This window comes from Pseudochaenichthys georgianus, chromosome 5 (genome assembly GCF_902827115.2).
Source record: "Pseudochaenichthys georgianus chromosome 5, fPseGeo1.2, whole genome shotgun sequence".
NCBI classification, from domain to species: domain Eukaryota; kingdom Metazoa; phylum Chordata; class Actinopteri; order Perciformes; family Channichthyidae; genus Pseudochaenichthys; species Pseudochaenichthys georgianus.
In genome coordinates, this window is record NC_047507.1 from 6,060,291 (window position 1) to 6,081,594 (window position 21,304).

The window sequence follows — 21,304 nt, forward strand, 5'->3', positions numbered from 1 at the left end:
AAAGGGAACAGCAAATGTGACTCCAGCATATGGACTCAATCATTAAAAACTAAATATCTAGAAATGTAACTCAACAAATCCCAAAGGTTTGTGTTTAGAGAGGCTCAAAGATTTAGCAAACCCTGCAGTAATACCATGTGCACCCCCCATCTCCCTACCCACAACCCCCCCATGCCCCGCCGCCCTCTCCTGCCTTTGTTCTCATCACAACAAGCCCGGAGCAGATGGTGCTCTGCTTTGCTTTGGCCCGCAGTGACAGACAGCCGCTCTCAGCCAATCGCCTGCCGGAGAATCAGCTGACTGGTCTGCACAGCGCCAGGTGTTTTTATCATTGTTCGTCTCCCATCCATAGGAGCCAGCAGCAGCGGAGGGATATCGGGGCGACACACTGTTGGGTTGCAGCAGGTTGGAGATCTCCGTGCAGCATGCCTCCCTCCGAGGCGCCCTGTGACTGATCTGGATACACCAGGGATACACGCGCTCAGACAGCTGAACCCCAATGGGATACAGGAATATGTGTCCTCGTGCTGTATGAGAAGCCACAATAACATTGATCGTATTGACGCGTGGTTCTGGATAAAGGAGCTGTGCGCGTGGGAACATCGGACTGGAATGCCAACAAGGTGAGAGTCCTCAGGGAAGGAGAGGCAGGGTTTCCTCTGCTTGTAGTTGTTTTATTAAATGCATGGAAAATATTTTAAGTGTTGTTGGCAGCCATGTCGTATACAATCCTCAATGTTGGTAGCTCATATTTGTTGTTTTCATCTTTAAAACCATCATTATCCCTGCAAGGCAATGAGTTGGGATGCATTTAGGATGCAGACGCACTCAAGGGCATAATCATTTTGTGTACATAAAAACAGCCTGGCTTGATCATTTCAGACTTAAAATCTGTTTTAAATCTACATTAGAACATTTTAACAGCATATGTGTCAAACCCATCAACCCGTGTTCTATGCGTCAAATCATATTCCACATGAAAACAAACTTTGATCTCGTTGCGGTACTTGCCGCGCCAGCACGAGCCGAGTGCAGCGCGACGTTGTGTCAATGTGATTTGCATATTAATGTTTAAGTACATCGGCAGATGTCTCGATTCCTCCGATCTATAAGCAACACAAAAAGTCTTGACACAGTCAAGGCCCTCGGTGGAGGAGATGCTGTGGTGAGAATGGGGTTGCATTGGCAGGGGGTCCATTGTGGCTCACCGACGCTGCTTCTGTCTGTCGCTGCAGCTGTTGCGCTTTTGTGATGGCTGACTGGCATCACTCAACTTTAGCCACAGGGACACACTGTAGAAAGGTTAGGGTACTAAAAGCGGTTTATTTTGTAATGTGCTCTGTTCCTCTGTATGACCTCTCCTAACCACAAAGTGCTGAGAGCTCCTCTTTTCTCTGTGGGCTCCTGTCAAATAAAACACTCACAGAAATAATGAGCACAACATATTTTAGTCTGTTAAATAGGACAAGAAAACAGCTCGTCTCATTGTGTTTGAAGGTGTGAGGATACGACGATTCATCGATTGTTTGAATATTGCCAGCTTTTGTATTAATCAATTAATGGGTGAAGTTAGTTTTAATGCAAAAGTGGCAGAAAATACAGTTTTTCAGTTTCTAAAATGTGGATAATTCCTGTTTGTCTCCATTTGTTCGGACAAAACAAGCCATTTAAAGACATACTTAGACTTTGAGGAACGATAGACCAAATGATTACTAGACCAAACCAGAATTATAATCAGAAGTCTATAATGAAAGTATTCTTTATTTGCAGCCCTATTTATGTGCGTCTTAGTTTGGTCCTTCTTGGAGGTTTTAAGCCAATCTGCTGTTATCGCCTGAACCTGTCAAACATTTTGAAGCTCGCAGGAACTCATCTTTAAAATGAATGATCAGGAGGGGGCAGATCACCGGATTTTCTTTATTTCTGTTCCCCCAAGGGGGCATCCTGTCTTACTTATACAAAGTACACACACACACACACACACACACACACACACACACACACACACACACACACACACACACACACACACACACACACACACACACACACACTCAAGATGTCTTTTTTCTTTTCAACTTGTTCATAAAGCTATGTTGTGACAAAAGGGTGTGTGTTGTAGGCAGGTGTGTGTGTGTGTGTGTGTGTGTGTGTGTGTGTGTGTGTGTGTGTGTGTGTGTGTGTGTGTGTGTGTGTGTGTGTGTGTGTGTGTGTGTGTGTGTGTGGTGTGTGTGTGTGTGTGTGTGTGTGTGTGTGTGTGTGTGTGTGTGTGGTGTGTGTGTGTGTGTGTGTGTGTGTGTGTGTGTGTGTGTGTGTGTGTGTGTGTGTGTGTGTGTGTGTGTGTGTGTGTGTGTGTGTGTGTGTGTGTGTGCAGGCTTTTTAGGAGACAGCAGGGCTCATGGGAGGGGGTAAAGGGCTTCAACCCCCACCACCAACATGATGTCCCCGGGGTATAAGGCAGGGTGAGGAGGGGGTGCAGGGTTATTGAGCCTTCACTATTATTCCTATAAGAAGGGCTGAGGAATTAGCTCTTTGTCCTCTTAGGCCTGAGGTCTCACGCAGGGACACCCCCCCCCCCCCCCCCCCCCCCATCTTGATCTCCTCAGACACCATGTTTCTAAAGCTAATACAGCAGTTATGAGGATTTTACAGAAATCACTTGTGCTGCCCTTTTGGGAACAGAGGTGTGGGTGGTTATGGGCAGCCCCTTGTGGTCCTTTTCACCCAAGCACAGGAGATATCTAATCACCCATATTTACGACCAATCGGAGGATGCATTAAAAGCAACGCATATCTGTTTTGACTCCACCATAAACCGTGTTGGCTGTAGATCAAGTCGTCGAGAAGTTTGGCTGTAATTGTAGCTGGGTGTAGGTCGTTGTTGGTGGATCAATCCCCAACTCATCCAGCCCACTTAAGTGAGACACTGGACCGTGAAGTATACTCCCCGAATGCATAATGTTTCAATGTAAATGCACAAAGCTCCTTTTTCATATTATTTCTTTCTCAGTTCAACCTTTAGCCTTTGCAGACCCTTTACATGCACACAAACATAACACACTACAGGAAAGGGAAACCCCAACCAGCAGTTTCAGTGCAGCTGGCTCCTCCATAGTGTCTTACTGGTGGTTATTCCCCCAAGACTTTGCTGCTGATTCAGACCTTCAAGCAGTCGACCACAAATCAAATCAATCAGCTCCTAGAGAGGCTGAGGATTTCCTTCTAGTGACACTTGTACTTCCTGTTTGAAGGTGAACTTGTTTGAGACGAGCAGCAATCAAGCTGCTGTAAAATCAATACTACGAGTGCTCCTGATGACAAAGTGGCCCAGTTGTCTCCAACCAGGAGAGACCTAATGTGAATCATATAGTGTGAAGCCAGCCAGCATCCACAGCGGCACACGCACTCTTTCTCATATTCACATATAGGAAATCCAGAGGAGTGTAAGCAGGCACATCTCTCTTCAAATATTGATCTATTACGTGGGTTACTTAACATATTGTTTGCATGTGTCGGGGGAAGCTATCCATATAGTTTTACTGAACACTCTCTTTCCTCCCTGTTGTGCTCAGGATGGGCGACAGCAGATCCACAGGAAACCTGCCACGAGCATCGATTAAAATGATATGGCTCATTTTTCAACTTCTGCTTATTGAGAATCCTGCGAGGATGTAGAGTGTGTTTTATCAAACCCTCAGAGGGAGGGATGGAGAGAGAATTAGACGCAGGAGGGAAAGAATCAACCCATGTGCGGCACATGGAGTCCCAAATCTCTTATCATCCTAGGAAAGATATACGGTTTCCATGACGAAAGTCTCCACGGGTGCAGTTATTATTTGGCTTGAATCTGCTTGATTCGAGCTTCCCAGGAGGGTGTATGAGCATTGCTCTATTTAGGGAAAGGGATGGTTTTAATGTTTTAAAGTAGGGTTGTACGAGGTACCTATAATCAGTGTTTTACCTTCAGTAGACGGTGGTCAGCATGCCCCCCGTTCAGAGACACAGACAAAAGAACCAAGCAAAGTAATGCTTTCCGCAGAGGCAACAACACATATGTTATCCACCTAAAAGAAAGGACAGCTAATTTCAAGTGCACACTTAATAAGAACATATTAATTGTAGCCGTTACCTTCGCACTATGCCAAAGCCACTTGATTTCTGTTATTGTGTGAACAGAAATAACAAAACCCACACCATAACAGTTAATCCAACTGAGGCAGCGACATTTCTGTTCTCTGCAATGTCAAAATGTTAAGTAAGCTGTTTTATTAAATGGACTCTGGTGGCTTTTGCGACATCAAAGATAGCTGCTTCAGTTCATTGTGAAAAAGTGTTGTCTGATGGCGATGTAAACCTGTAGAGATGTTCGAAATATAGCGTACACTTAAACTGATATAGCTCTTTTGTTCGGATGCTATAATGTGATTTGATGCTGTCCCCGCAATGAACCTCAAACCCTCTTCAAATCCGAACTCTAAGATGGAGGCGGATAAGGAAAGGTTGACAGTTGAGTTCTCACTTTATTTATTAGGTGTGTTTTCCTCTGATTTAGTCTTCCTGTCACAGTTTCAGGTCGTTCTCTATTTTACATATTCCCCCTTGTTGAGTTTCTTTGTCTCTCAGGTTCTCTCATCTTTTTTTGTCACCTCCATTTTGTTGGCGTTGTGACACGATGTGTTTATAGGCTCCCCGGGGTGGTTTATCTCACTTTATCGCACCTGTAATTTGTTTCCCCTCATTTCTGTGTTGAGAATGTCAAAAGTTCGACCTTGGCAAGAGAGGTTATGTGGGAGTGTCTCCCGAATGCAAGACTCTTGTCCCTCTCTACCGCATTCAAAGGAGGATTTCCTTCACAGTGAGCGTCCTAAGGCTGACTCAGACAGGGATCTGTATCTAGTGTGGACTCAATCGAACAGACTGACACTTTATCTGTAAAAGGCGTTCACATATTCTGTTAACCTAAGCCAGGGGTGTCAAACTCAAGGCCGGGGGCCAAATCCGGCCCGCGACTTAATTCAATGTGGCCCGCAAGAGCATACAAAGAATATAATACGTTTATTAAACGGTTACACGCCACTTTACAGGAGCACGTTGCCCATAAACTACATGTCCCACAATGCATCTTGTTTTGTGAAATGCCACTGAAGAGACTTGCAATTATTTGCCCTCGACTTCTGCTTTCAGACGTAGTTAATTATGAAGTTATTACCCTATCCGGTAATAATCCAATGCAGAGGAAGTTATGTATTATAATACATTATTTTATTAAATATATATATATATATGTATATTTATAAAGTCTTAAAGTCACAACCGGCCCTTTGAGTGCAACCATAATGCTTATGTGGCCCGCGATGAAATTGAGTTTGACACCCCTGACCTAAGCTAACCTCACATATGCACCTGGATCATTCAACCCTAAGTATCCATCACAGAAATGTTTCTACAGTTTCTGTGATGAGTACTTAAGGTTTCCAAACTCTCTTCTTCTGGTAACAATTCAAATTCTAAGCACTTAGTGTGGATGAGCTGTAATTGTCATAATCGAGCATTGGCACAACATCAAGTCGTTACAGTTTTCTGGCGAAACACTAGACTCAACTGCTTGATGCTGCCAAGTAATAAGAACGTTGTGACTGTACCGCCCACAGAGGCATGTGGATATTTTTAGGCAAAGTCTTTTGGAAGTGACATCTTTCCAATTAACCATCTGGATCAATGCAAGTGACACTTTCCCAACTGGAAATGACAGGGATCATCGTCTGTAACGAGATGCAATGAAAGTGAGCTTTTCCATGGCTGTCAGGTGTGTTCAGAGTTGACATGGCAGCCTTCTGTACATAATTCATTTGACTTTCGATACTTGGGCCATGAAAAGTTCCCAGCTTTGAGAGTAGCCCATTGAGTTAGGATCCACTAGTTACTAGCAATGATGTCCAATTACTCAAAATAACACAAACTCTTAAAGGTGGGGTAGGTACATTTCAGAAACCGGCTCGAGATACACTTTTTGTTATATTCTATGGAATGCTCTTAACATCCCGATAGCAATGAATATCTGAAGTGCTTTGACAACAAATCCATAAAAAAATGTTCATCTGTAGAAGCCGTAATACTGTAAAAAGTACAACCAATGGACGGCCTACCTGCCTGTCAGCCTTCCATCGGGGCACAAACTTATCTCCTGCCCTCATTGGTCATGTGCGCGTTCGTGTGTGTTGGAGGAGGGGCTCTGTAAGGAAGTGGCAGATTTTCTCCGGTTGTGTATTTTCAAATTCTTGCGATCTCGAGCCGGTTTCTCAAACTTACCTACCCCACCTTTAAGTCTGAAATAACGCTGTTCTGGTGCTGTAAATATAGTTTTAAATAATGGGGGGCGTGTGGCGTAGTGGGTTGTCTGTAGATGTTCGTATCATGGGGTCACCGGTTCAACCCCCACTGCAGTCAGCATGTCTTTGTGTCCCTGGGTAAGACACTTCACCCCAAATTGCTCCGGTGGGGATTGCACACAGTATTGAGTATTTTAGTCGCTTTGGGTAAAAGCTTCTAACTAGTAAAATAAAAAAGAACCTACAATCTTGAATATAAATGTCCGACAACTTTAATTTAGGGAAATCTTACCACATTGTGTATGCGGTGTAATATTCAAGCATTATGTACAGCAGGGGTGTCAAACTCAAGGCCCGGGGGCCAAATCCGGCCCGCGACTTCATTTCATGCGGCCCCACAATAGCTTGCAAAGAATATCATATGTTTATAATACGGTTACATGGCGATTTACAGAAGCATGTTTACCATAAACTACATGTCCCACAATGCATCTCAAATTTGAGTTTTTTCTCAGATTTGAATTTTATTCTTCTAAATATGCATCTTTTCTCAGAATTGACTTTTTTTTTTAAATGTCTTTTAAAATCATTTTGTGACATGCTCACTGAAGAGACTTGCAATTATTTGCCCTAGACTTCTGCTTTCAGACGTAGTTAAATATGAAGTTATTACCTTATCCGATAATAATCCAATGCAAAGGCAATAATGTAATAATACATTAGTTTATATATATATTAAATATTTATGTATTTTTATATAGTCTTAAAGTTACAACCGGCCCTTTGAGTGCAACCATAATGCAAATGTGCCCCGTGATGAAATTGAGTTTGACACCCCTGATGTACAGTGTGGATGGTATTGTGTGATAGTTATGGTTTAGGTTACACAATAAAAGGGACGTAATCCTGGCTTGTGTGCGGATATCATCAGCTCATTGCATTTCCTTCACATGCCCTCCAATTGAGTATGATGAACACTCTATAGGTTACACATAGTTGCGTGTTGACGCCATCTACTGCAGCACATTAACTATGGATAAGTACCTCATATCGCCCTACTTTAAAACATCCAAAATGTCCTTTCATATGGTTACCTGCTTTGGTAATTAGTGCTCTTTCAGCTCCATTTACTTTACGAGTACCAACCCTCTGATGACGAGCACTGATAGAACATCACACGGAAATGTCTTGTTTAAAAGACGATACATTTACATATTCAGATTCATTTCCTGATCCATATCTGTGTCAAAACGCGTCGGCCCTACAAAGTGAAGTCTTTAATGATTGGTAAAAGCGACACTACAGTAACGAAGACAAAGAGATCCTGCATCCTACTGCAGCTATTGTTAGATGGTGCTTTAGACGACAGACCTTCCGCCTGAAGCTTTTGATATTTATTCGATGTATCCCTGTCACAGGTTCAAAGTCGGCCGTGGTTTCAACCTTTGTGTTTTCCGCTGCCAGCCTTCCTGCCTTTGGTGTTGTGTTCTTCCACCTGCTGTGAGATGTAGGTTTTCCTGTGGCTCTGGGATCACAACAGACCTGTGAAGCCTGCAGTGTCAGGATGTCCCAGACAGCGTTTAGTTGTTGATGTTGACATATCAACCGACAAGATGTTGACACTGTTCTTTTTATTGTGTTCATTGTTACATCAGAACAGCAGTTTGTTAAAACTTCAGCTACCTTACTTTTCACTTCAGTTTGACAAGTGTGTCATATTTTTTGCGTTCAGTTTGAAATAGGATCACACAATTCTTAATCTTACATTTCATAAAGGGGATCACAGACAAAGCACTTACCCAATGAGGGGAATCTAAGATTAACCCCATTTGTGGTAAATAGAATAGAATTATGTTAATGCTGAAAATTATGTTTTTTAAGATCATCTTGATGTATTACATTTTTTAAAGCCATTTGTGATTAGTGTGCATGTATTGTTTTTATTTAAATATATATATATATGACCAGCTGTATTCTAGTTTTGATAGTAAGCGTTTTCTTTTGATTATTTACTTCCTGAATCAGCCTTTTTAGTTTGACTTAAGTTAGCAAAAAAAGGCAAAACAAATAAATCTGAAAATGTCGTTATTCTAGTCCAACCTGATAAAAGCCGAAATAAACAAGGTTACTTTAAATGTAAATGGTGCATGCTGGGAGAAAATAGCATGTCAGAAATGAAGGTTTTCTTTATTAATAACTGTGGTGCATGGACAGTACAAACAAACATCTATAAAATATCAGTTTTCTTTTCTTCACACATTGTTTTCACTACTGTTACTGAAATCATTTTGGAAAGAATATTTAGTCACTGGCAGAATTACAAAAAGGCCCTGAGGCATTAGTTTTAAAGTGTGATTACCAATCAATTAACACTGTTTCTCATTGCCATAACTGTCATAGATCTCACAGAAATATTGCTTTTATTGGCTTTTAATTAAACTGATGTGACCTGTTTCTCTCCTCTGGGTTTAAATCCAGAACACTGCCTCGAGCTAATCTCCATTTCAGCATATACTATCCAGACTGGTGCACGACACAACATACAGTGCTATAGCTTACAGATGTATCCCTGTTTCAGACGTGCCCCGCCCCGTCCCATAGGGAGTCCCCCAGTATAGCAGGAACAGAGCTGTGTTCCGTCTCCATGGTGCTGTTGCCAGGCAGTTTGCATGTGTTGAATTAGTCAGCTGTCCTGTTTGAAAGCCTCTTAAGTGCTATCTTCATAAGCTGCTGTTGACTATAAAGCTGGGTGGTGCTATAGCGCTGCCGTATGGCTCTGCCCTGGATGGGGGCGTCACTTTAAGTGCAGTAAATAGACCTAATGGAGAATTGACATGTCTGTTGATGTAGGATGCTCCAAGTGCACATTCTTGTCAAAGAAGCGCCAGCAACCTAATCCTATTAATAAACAATTGTGAGGGATAAAAGGGTTGCGTAGGAAAAGTGTGTCTATATAATATTTGCACGTCAGCAAAGTCATTTAGAGAGTGATACACACATGGGATGAAAGGAATGTAAGCCATGGTTTACATCATTAACAGAACTAAGAGTCCTGTATCAGCATGCTAACATCTTTAAAATAATATTGCGAACACGCTGAGGTTTAGCAGGTATAATGTTTACTATGTATAAATGTGCAAATATGAAACACACAGGTCAATATCACCTTGCTATTGGTAGCTGAACTGTCAATACCCCAAAACATATTCTTAGATATAAATACCACATTTTGAGTTATTTATAAACAACTAACACTTACAGTTTCATGTCTTGTTCCATAAGACTAGATCATATTTGTCAACTGTTATTATGGGAGAATTACTGTTCTTGTGCTATTACTGCCTTATTAGGCCCATATTGAGACGAGCATATTAAGACTCAAGTACAACAACTTCCTTACTTGCACTAATTAGAGGGTTATTGAGGAAAAACTCTCAACTAATGGCTTATTACTTGTAGAATATGGTCATGTAGAATAAGGCATTAATAAGTGTTTTATAATGACTAATAAAGGGCCAATATACTGCTAATATGGATGTTAACTAACAACTAGTTGATAGTGAATGTTTGTACCTTAATATAAAGTGTTACAATCTTTTTTTAATAAATTGGAAGTTACATAACAAGATACCATGGATGTCTACATTTAATTTAATGGTAATCCATTCAATCGATATTTCAGTAGGACCAAGACGTGGGACATCATCCGTTGACAAAGAGTTATTTTTCTATAATGCCCGTGTATTCATAGACAATGATAGCTTTAAAATGTAGCACTAGTCTTAATAAGAAGCAGTGCTACAATGAATGCTATACACTCCAAGTCTCTGGAGTGAGTGTTACTGCCGTAAGGATAGACAGACGCCCGTGTTACCACTCAATAGCATTTTCTGAACCAATTGCTGAGACCCTCTCATGAAATCCCTATTTGTAAGTTTCACAGTTTCCCCAAAGTTTTGACAGTTTTCCATCCGTATCAAATCATACTAGAATGAATTCTAGGCCGTCTGAAAACTTTTCTGTTTTCATGTTTGCCCTAAATTCAGAATGCTGAAGAAGTTGCATTAAAAATGTAAATGTGACGCACATTATTTTTTTGCTTTCTTTTGAGCTTGGCACAGACTGATTTCTCATGGTGTTTAATAATGTTCAGAGATGCTAATGATCGAGTCCTTATGGGCCTGGGTAGATAAAAGCCCTCGATGGAACTTGATGTGTTTCCAAGCAGTGCAGAGCAGGCATTGTAATGAGCCGAACTTGCATTTTCTCAAAACTGTTAATCCAGCACATAACTCGCATTCTCTCTCAGGTGTTGTGTTCAGTCCGTTGAGGAATTGTTTCCTTTAAAGAAAAACATGCACAATTATGTTGTATTCCAGTTATTTTTACATTCAAAAAGTGTAGAGGTCAGGCTGTACATTGACCAAGTAGCGCCCTGAATTAAATGCAAACATCATCATGCTAACACGCTTTAATGACAATGGTTACACGCTGATGCAGGTATTTCTTTATAAAGTAGAGTTAACACTTTTACTTTGTTGTATGACAAATTTCATGGTTATCATTTCAATTGTTTCTGAGATATTTTACTCCAAAATGAAGATGTTTGACCTTTGGCTGATTCAAGAGAAAATCAGGGAGCAACCGACTGATATTGACAGAAATATCCGATGCTGATAGCATTGCTTAAAACATTATTTTGTATCCTTAATTGTGAACATGCTGTAGATACTGTTTTCTGTACATTGACATACTCTTTGATTTTGTTTTCCAGATAACTCTGGGGCTTCAAGATCTTGATGTAATTCGACTCCTGATTCGACTCCATCTCACTGCACTGAAAGACCTAATAAGCAGAACGTCTGGTTGATGACTACAACAAACTTTCTCCTAAAATCACCAGCCCCTCCTCCTTTGCTACCCCAGCATGGCTCGACGGAGGTTAGACTGCCTACTTCTAGGCCAGGCTTTTTCTGGCCTGATATTGGTTTCGTTAGGACTATCCTTCGTCCAGAGCAACGAGTGCCCTCAGCTGTGTGTATGTGAGATCCGGCCCTGGTTTACCCCCCAGTCCACCTACAGAGAGGCCATCACCGTGGACTGCAATGACCTTCGCCTAACACGTATACCGGCAAACCTCTCCAGTGACACTCAGGTTATCCTCCTACAAAGCAACTACATTGGCAGGACCAATGATGAACTGGAGCAGCTCTACAACCTGACCGAGCTGGACTTGTCCCAGAACAACTTCAGTAACATTCGGGATGTTGGCCTTAACAATATGTCCCAGCTCACCACGCTTCATCTGGAAGAGAACCAGATCACAGAAATGCCAGACTACTCTTTGCAGGACCTTAGCAACCTGCAGGAGCTCTACATCAACCACAATCAGATCAACACCATTTCTGCCAATGCCTTATTTGGGCTGCACAACTTGCTCAGGCTGCACCTCAACTCCAACAAGCTCACGGCCATTAACGGCCAGTGGTTTGAATCCACGCCCAACTTAGAAATACTAATGATTGGGGAGAACCCAGTGGTTGGAATAATGGACTTCAATTTCAAGCCACTGGGCAACCTTAGAAGCCTGGTGTTGGCCGGGATGGATTTGACCGACGTCCCTGGTAATGCCTTTGTGGGACTTGACAATCTTGAGAGTCTCTCGTTCTATGACAATAAGCTGGTCCAAGTTCCTCAGAGAGCACTTCAGAAACTACCTAACCTCAAGTTCTTGGATTTGAACAAAAACCCAGTGCATAAGATTCAGGAAGGAGACTTCAAGAACATGCTGAGATTGAAGGAACTGGGTATCAACAACATGGGAGAGCTGGTTTCTATTGACCGGTATTCTCTGGACAATCTTCCTGAGCTCTCAAAGCTTGAGGCTACAAACAACCCCAAGTTATCTTACATCAACCGTCAGGCCTTTCGTGATGTCCCAGCCTTGGAGAGTCTAATGCTGAATAACAACGCCCTGAATGCCCTCTATCAGTCCACAGTGGACTCTCTCCCTAACTTGCGTGAGATTAGCATCCACACCAATCCTCTGCGGTGTGACTGCGTCATTCAGTGGATGAGCTCCAACAAAACCACCGTCCGTTTCATGGAACCACTTTCCATGTTTTGTGCCCTGCCAACAGAAGTAAGGGGATTGCCTGTGCGGGAGGTACTCCAACATAAATTAGCAAACCAGTGCCTGCCCTTGATTTCACATGATACATTCCCAAGCCACCTGAACCTTGATATTGGCATGACGTTGGACTTGGACTGCAGAGCGATGTCCCAGCCAGAGCCTGAAATCTATTGGGTGACACCAATGGGGATCAAGGTAATGATGGACACCTTATCTGACAAGTATAGCCTCAGCAAGGAAGGGACATTAAGAATTTCTCGTATCCAAATTGAAGAATCTGGCAGATACACCTGTGTGGCGCAAAATTCCCAGGGAGCTGACACAAGAGTGACAGCTCTACGGGTGAACGGCACTCTGTTAGACAGCACTCAGCTCATGAGTATCTACGTCAAACAGACAGAAGCTCACTCGATCCTGGTGTCCTGGAAAATAAACTCCAATGTAATGGCTTCTAATCTCAAGTGGTCTTCTGCCACCATGAAAATAGACAATCCACATATTACTTACACTGCCAGGGTTCCTGTTGATGTCCACGAGTACAACCTTACACATTTACAACCAGCAACTGAGTACGAAGTGTGCCTCAGCGTGTCCAACATCCGCCAACACACGCAGAGATCCTGTGTGAATGTTACGACAAGGCAAGCCCACTTCGCCGTGGAAATATCCGAACAAGGGACCAACACAGCTCTTGCTGCAGTTATGGGAACAATGTTTGCAATCGTCAGTCTGGCCTCGCTGGGAATTTACATTGCCAAGCGGTGGAAGAGGAAAAACTATCACCATTCTCTGAAAAAGTACATGCAGAAAACCTCGTCAATACCGCTAAACGAGTTGTACCCTCCTCTTATCAACTTGTGGGAGACAGACAGTGAGAAGGAGAAAGAGGGCTCATCGGAGACCAAAAGCATTCAGGTGGACACCACGCGCAGCTATTACATGTGGTGAGGTCTTCCATCCAGTGGGAGATAAAGAGACATTTCAGGAGCACAAATATACATGTTTGCTTCTTTGTGTAATTTAACTCAATCGTTTTTTCTTTCATGTTTGTTTTTTTGGTTCTCTCAGACTTGCTTTTTGAAAGTGAAGGACGAACTGGGATTTTCAGATCTTTAGTTTAGCATATTGCCTTTTTAACCCTTGCTCATTTTGACACAATATGGCAGCTTTATTCAGCTTCCTGAACTTAGTAGTCACTGTGCTTTATTTTTAGTACTTGTTTTAACGAACACAGCATGAGCACTGTCACGGATTCAGAGCATACTCAAGCAAATGAAGAGCTGACATCCTACCTGTTTTTGACATGTTTCTATTGCGATATGTTAGACTGCCAATCTTTCTTTCACTGTTGACTGTTGTGCACTGAAATATATATATATATATATACTAATTTGTCTATCAACTCAAATATAAGCTGACAAAGTACGTTTAGACTTGATATACTGTCTATTGAATAATGTTAGCAATTCCTCTGTAATGTTGTATCAGATATGACTTGTTTTACTTTTTGTACATTCAATGATTACAATAATAAGTATGTTTACTTTAGACTTTAAGTTTGCAGAGCAGCTACTGTAAACCAGCAATAGAAATATGAATGTTATGAACTAGGTAAATAGATGTAATGCTTTTTAAACTTCTTAAATATTTCTTTTCTTTGCTAGAATATGTCTACAATCACTGGTTTTGTTGTGGGTTACAGACACAAACATGTTGTTTATTGGGGGGCAAATTCAATAAAATCTTTTTTCCTCATATTTTTAAAACCTTGATTTCAACACCAAGTGTCATTCTTACAGAAGATAACATCGAGTTTAAAATGGTGTTCAGTGTGTATTTAATAAACATGCAGAAACAAACATTTAAAGGTTGAAACAAGAGCTCGAAGCTTAAACCGGAGCTGTAAAGAAAAATCATTATCTCATCGTAACATTGGGATTATTAAATACAGAATGACGAGCATATCTGGAGGTCTTTGGTTACAATCTCCGAGTTGAGTGTGCATCTTTGTGTGTGCAGTGTGTTTGCCTCGGCAAAGCAATTATCAGCGAATAATTTAAATTCTAGTCCTGGTGCAATATAATTACTGCACAATATGCCTCGGAGTACACAGTTACTTAACACACAAGGAAATGTGTCGCTCAAAACCAAGACAGTGGATTCGGTGCCTGCATGATTTGTTCACTGTCGGTTATATTGTAGCAGGCATACCTTTGTATCTTCAAGGCTTTAAAGGAAGCCACTTAAGGAGCATAATTCAGCTGAGATTGAAGGAGGTGGTGATTGAGGATAATGGACAGTTACAGCAAGTACAGACTGCAGCACAGTTGTGCACCACGAAGCTGCAACGATGCTATAATCAGCCAAATGATTCATATACTGAGCATTTTGCATTGTGTGGGGAATTAACTTTAAAGCATGTCTGATGCAAATTATTCATCATTGTGTCATGTTGGATTTCCATTTGATATAAGGCTGGCTCTCTTTCAGTAAACTCATATAATACACCCATTTGTATTCTCTGCAATGTCTAGTAAGACAGTTATATGTTGCAAAGCAAATCTCAGTCGCGGCGGCTCTCTGTCTAGAAGAGTGGATCTCCAGGGCCCAGATGTTGATTGACAGGTCTGGGCTTTGTGGTGCAATCAAACAATCTTCGTTTAGTCTCCTGTGACAACATGTTCCTTGTTCCTTCCTTTTCTTGTCCACAACTGGTGTTTAATAAATGACTAGCAAAATAATATCACACATATAAAGCAACATGTCTTTTTGTCAATTATTTTCTTAAACACTTTCATAATAATAACTGATTCCAATTACTGATTAAACCTTATATTGTGGTCAAATGTAGCATCCTTTGGTACTGTTTGGGTCAAACTTACCCGGGACATGATTGGGGTTGAAAAGGCAGCACAGGAACAAAAAATAAAATACAAAATCCCTTACAAATATTGTCTCTAGAGATACGTGTTTGGAAATACTCTTTGATAGATCACATTCAACAAATAAAAATGTCCTTCTTTCTTTGTGTGATAACTTTTTATAAAGACTTGGGTTCCATTCCTTTGAGTGAATTGTTTAGAAATTCTTAATAGTTGGTCAAATAAGTGTTTCTGACACATATTATGCTTCACAGATTTGGCTTTGTGTGCATTCTGCCTCAAGAAATACTGATGAGGAAATTGAATTATATTCCGTCTCATACTACTGCTTCTGTTCGCGTATAGAGATGTCCGTAGACACTGAGGGGAAATGTCAGTGAATGTCATGGAGCCCTTAGGGAGACTTGTATCCTGTGCTGACAATGATGGACAGAGGAGGGCAAAGCCACCGATGTCTGGCATTTGTTAAACCTGCACATTGAAACTGCCACTTTGAAAAATCCGCTGCCGTCCCTTTTATCTGCACAACGGACGAGCCTTTGTGCCGCCTCGGTGGGTAGCCTAGTAACAGACCGGAAATCAGCTCAGTGGGACAGCCATCAATGAAAGCTTTTCAAAGCGTGTGCCGGAGCCTGCAACCGTGTCCCACCCCAGTGGCCTGTTTCCATGACAACCACTCCCTCCAATCCACCTGCGGGTGCCGGCAGCCAAGTGAAAGAAGTCCTCCGAGCCTGAAATACCACTGACAAGGTCAACACCCCGCAGGTGGGGAAGGCACTAAAACATCGTGTACGCTTTCAAAGGTGTGGAGCGAGAAAAGCTGCATCTCTGCACTGAAGGGGAAGGAGAGTGGCACAGATTGCTCCGCAGCTGCAGCGTCAAGGCCCTTTGTCTTTCATCATGCTTGAGGTAAACTATAAAAACTGCAGAGACTGGACAAATACAAAAAAAGTGTAATTATGCAAATATTTGCCCGTTCTCTCAGCCTATGGAGGGACTCTTCCTCACCGTTCTCAGCTGATTTCCTACCTGCTACAGTCGCTGAGAGAAATTATTCAGAATGTAATCTCCATACAGTGAGAAGGCAGGAGGACGGTGTGACCCAGAACCTCCCGAAGCTCTCGCTCCACTTAAACCCTAAAAGATTGAGAGCCTGGTTTGAGAGCAGAGGATAAACCAAAGTGAGGGTGAAGGAGTAGTTGACCTTTGAGCACTGAGGAATGAATTCAAATGAGATCCATCAGTGTTCAGTGTTCACCTGCATACACTGCTGACAACACGGCGTTTTCTCTTCGTAAACTGTTTGCTCACTTGTGTTTTGAGGGAAACATATTTTCTCCCAGATTACAGTCCCAGTTTTAATTAAACCTTGATCTGATAAGTTAGGTTTAGAAAATGTCACGTTTTGGGTTGAAATAAAGAATTTAGGTACGTATCTGAAAGGTTGTGCTTTTGGAAAACGAAAATGGAGATCTTTAAGACTGTAACTTAAAAAAATACAAGGTCTAACACTTTGAGGATGAGCTCTAACCATCCTGTTGTGTGTGTGCAACACACAATATCATTGTCATAAACAGGTATTTTCTTAAATGTTAAATATGTAACCCCACGAACTATGTAACCTCATCAGTCCATGAGCTACTTAGCCAGTGACCCTTGGTTTTTCTACTGTAATGTTTTATGAGTTGTTGTGTTTACAAATTACATTACAGCAGACAAAAAGACTGTGTTAAGCAATCCTTAACACTTGGTCAACAGCCTGCCAGCCTGAGTCAGATTTACAAATATTATATTTTGACCTTAATCGAAATATTCGGTTATTTTCAAAAGCTTTTTTAGTCTGATGCTTCAATTCATTTTAAACAGACCGTTCAACAAAAGGATACCCACAATTTAAATATTGAATTGTTCTTTCTTAGTAAGATCCCATTTTCATTACAATTGTGGTTTTACCTTGACTTGAAGATGAAGTCCATGCTTTCCTTCTGGACAACAATCTCTATTACTTTTTTGTAAAAGTCCTCCGTCCTTATCTTCCTCTAGTTTCAGAAGTCTAGTTTGTTGTTCGCGTCTTCTGTCTCTGCGTAGAATAACAGTAGCAACAAGAACCTGTGGGCTCACGTGCGCCCCCTTCAGTGCGGCAGAGGTTATGGCTGCCTCCCCTGGTGCTTTTTTAATTGCCGTTGTACGATGAGACCAGCGAGCCTAAATATCATATACGTGAAATAAGTTATTTAGAGACTATGGATGGCGAGGATAAATGTAATAAAGGGATCTACAAACATTACATTGGTGACATACAGCTCTGCCTCCCCTGACTGCACGTCGCTGGTAAATACTGTTGTTTATGACCAATCGAGAGTTTCCTGACAGCAGCTAATCCATAAACAAGACAGGCCTTGTTCTATTGGTGGTAAACCTCACAGTTCCAGCCATCAGATGAAACCATTCGCTGCCTGCTGATTGTACTTAAAACTGTCTGGCAGTCAGACGATACAGTATACAGCAACACACTCTCACTCCCTAAGCGTCCAATAGCGACGTTTGGTCAGTGTCCGTGGCGTCCAATTGTGACGCTCCTAGGCTCCTTCAGCGTCATAAAGGGACGCAAATAGCTTTCAACTGATTGCAATGTATTCCCATCTGCATCGGGATTTGACGCTCATGGAAGCATGGCATTCGTTTATGCCGGCTGCCCTTAAAGGCAATGTGAGCATCCATTCCCATTGGATAACGGAGAATTTTACACCCGGAAGTAAGTACTCCTCTTACTGTCGATTGATTTTACAGTGATATCTGCACTACTCATCGACTAAAAAACACCAGATTATCCTTGTTAATTACACAACATTGATTGGTTTAAATTGTGTGCAATGCTTTTGTATTTTTCCCCTTCGATTCGGAGAAACAAATATGTTTTCTGAGTAAAGGATGGCAGAAGACACTACACTACCCAGAATCCCCAGCTATCATTTGGCCTACACCATGTGCTCTGTTTGACAAACCCCGTTTTTTTCACCATTCATTCCGATGGCTGGCGTCTATGTCACGTGATCTTCAAATTTCTCCCTGCAGAAAAAGAAAACATGGCCGAACTTCGTTTTATTCTGGGTGTAAAATGCCTATTTTAAAGTTAGTTTGGCCATTAAAATGCGTTTTGATGTCATTTGATGCGAGAAATATGAGTTGTTATTTCAGATTATGTGTGCAGTGGATGTACATGATCTTTAGTTTGCTAGTTATTACGAAGATTACTTCAGGAAATCGCGACGTTTTCATTGTTACCAAGGTGGTTGCTAGGGACGCTGCTGTCGATATTATTTCTGTTATGTTGTGTAACTGTTTAATGGTGTTATCTTTATTGCTACCCCCTTCCCCGTCAATGTATAGTGTTGGTCCACAGCCTAAACATATTAGTTTAACAAAATCCGCATCTAAAGACGTTATTTCCCCCTGTGCAATTCCAGGCTCACATCTCAGAGCACATCGTCATTAACAAATACCGGAAACAGACCAAAATAATAATAATACCTTATTCCGAGTGTGCTTGCTTTTCTCTTTGAAAGTCATCACATAACGGCATTGTAATACACGGTTCGGCTGCATTACATATTACATATCTGCCGTAGTTCTGTATTTATAGAGCCCTGATGAGAAGACAAACATGAGGAACTGATAACGTGACGTGGATCATAAATATATCAGCCATTAAACAACATCTTACATTTCTTTTCACACAATACGTCTCCTTGCAGTATCAACACTAATTCGGCTCACTTTTATATTTGATCCAGTTGGTAGATAGGCTGTATTTACACCATAAAGGTGCACAGATTATATAAAGGGACACCTGGTGGTTAAAGCATGTTATTGAATTTCAATATTTTTATTATTAGATATTAATACGATCCCTATAAAGTATATTCATTACTCGTTATTCTCTACTAATTGTTAATTAAATACTGTATATAATGACTATTTTGCACATCCCTTTCAAGATTTCAAGATGTTCTAAGGTTTATTGACATATCATATAGGCCTACACAACTATGGTGTAGTTCTGCACTGAATGAAAAACTTGGGTCGCAGGTTCCTCAACAGTGCATTACAAGACATCTATCAATATGTGTGCATACCTCCAGCAATGTTAACTATGTTGAAGCACTTATTTTAACTGATATTATACATAATGTATTATACTCTTATGAGATGTATGTAGATATTTCATCTCCGGCCTTGTCAGGTATTGAACAATCAATAAATAAAGAACACAGAATTGTTGAATATAAAACACAGAATTTATGTGATTATACTAAATGATGTTCAAATAAACACAACTGCATATTTAACTGTTACACATGCTGATGTAACGCAAATGTTCCAACTTGGGATCAATAAAGTATATCTTATCTTAAGCTGATCGATGGCTACTGCCATATTTGCACAATGTGCCTCTGAACCTTGACAAGTGCATGTTTCAGGCTTATCAATTAATGTAATGTAATGTTATCACAGGGGTCACACACATAAGACCAGCTGTTAAATAAAGCTCTTCTGACCTTAGCTGGCATGTGGGTATATATATTAATACTGCCCATAATGGGCACCATTTATTAATTATATGTTTTAAATGTGAGTGTTTCCTGTCCCCTAAACCTCCAGGGATGTACACAGTTTAATACTGGCAACTTCTTATTATGGGAAATACGAAAACGTCTTTTAAAACTACAACTCCCAGTAGAGACGTGCTATAGAGAACATGTTGCGAAACAGAATAGCCAGCATGTGTAGTTCTGGGGACGGGGTGGGGGAGGGGGGACGCGGTGGACCCGTTCAAATCCAGTTTTGGACAGTCTGCGGTGGTTCCATCCCATTTCAAGTGCTGTTCGAGAATCGGCTTAACCCTCGGAGCACACTCTCCAATCACAGAGCTTGAGGACTATCACGGGTTTGTCAAGAGCACATGGTGTAGTCCAAACGATAGCTGGGGATTCTGGGTAGTGTAGTGTCTTCTTCCATCCTTTACTCCTGGGAATGGATGCTCACATTACCTTTAAGGGCAGCCGACATAAACGAATGCCGTGCTTCCATGAGCGTCAAATCCCGACGCAGATGGGAATTCATTGCAATCAGTTGAAAGCTATTTGCGTCCCTTTATGACGCTGAAGGAGCCTAGGAGCGTCACAATTGGACGCCACGGACACTGACCAAACGTCACTATTGGACGCTTAGGGAGTGAGAGTGTGTTGTATACAGATACAGTAGCTGAGTGAGTCCCAGGCACGGCTTATACTGTTACTCCTGCTATCTAATATTAATACCAGCTTCTAAAACACAAATAGCTGCTCCACCTACTCAATGCAGAGGGAATATAAAATGAGGATTAACTTTCAAACATCCTCTTCTGATTACACCCAGCATGAATCACCCCACACAAGGTCACATCTGACAGCAAGCCGGTGACAGGTTCCTCTTCCTAATTGACAGGTGCTTTTCCTCTCACAAGATTACTCTCCGGTAGGGGCAGAGGGTGAAGTGATGATGTGTAAGTACTCCTTCTTTTCTTGTCTTCAGGGGAGGTTTGTGAATGTATGAAATGGACAAACTAGTTGCTGTTTTATCTGTTTCCTACATTTTCTCCAGCTGAGGTTCAGCTACGGGGACATTCCCTGTGCAGTGTTATATGATATAGTATATTATATAATAATTCAGCACATTGTATCCTTAAATAAGTAGTTCAACTGTAACCATTGAAGTTGAAATTGTAGTTTTATTTTACAATCTTAACGGACCTCGCCAATGCTGAGTACATTCATAGGTACATTTCACGTTGCGGGGAAAAGAAAGGATGGCAGCTCAGTAAATGAAACTGAAGTGAGACTATTTGCCTTCTTGTAATCGACACAGCTAACTGCTTTTAATGGGTCCGAGTACACTGGCTCCTTGATCCCTGTATTTGG

The 21,304-nt window shown here is 41.4% G+C and overlaps 1 protein-coding gene across 1 annotated transcript; it reads left to right on the forward strand.

Moving 5' to 3' along the window:
• Positions 1–345: 345 nt before the first annotated feature.
• On the forward strand, positions 346–15,159 carry lrrn1 (leucine rich repeat neuronal 1). The gene is made up of 2 exons (XM_034082204.1): positions 346–623; positions 11,104–15,159. Exon 2 carries the CDS (start codon positions 11,257–11,259, stop codon positions 13,408–13,410), a length of 2,154 nt encoding a protein of 717 aa, XP_033938095.1. The 5' UTR covers positions 346–623; positions 11,104–11,256; the 3' UTR covers positions 13,411–15,159.
• The last annotated feature ends 6,145 nt before the right edge of the window (positions 15,160–21,304 follow it).

Coding starts and splice junctions, on each gene's coding strand:
- lrrn1 (XM_034082204.1), top strand. CDS start 11,257: ATGGCTCGACGGAGGTTAGACTGCCTACTTCTAGGCCAGGCTTTTTCT.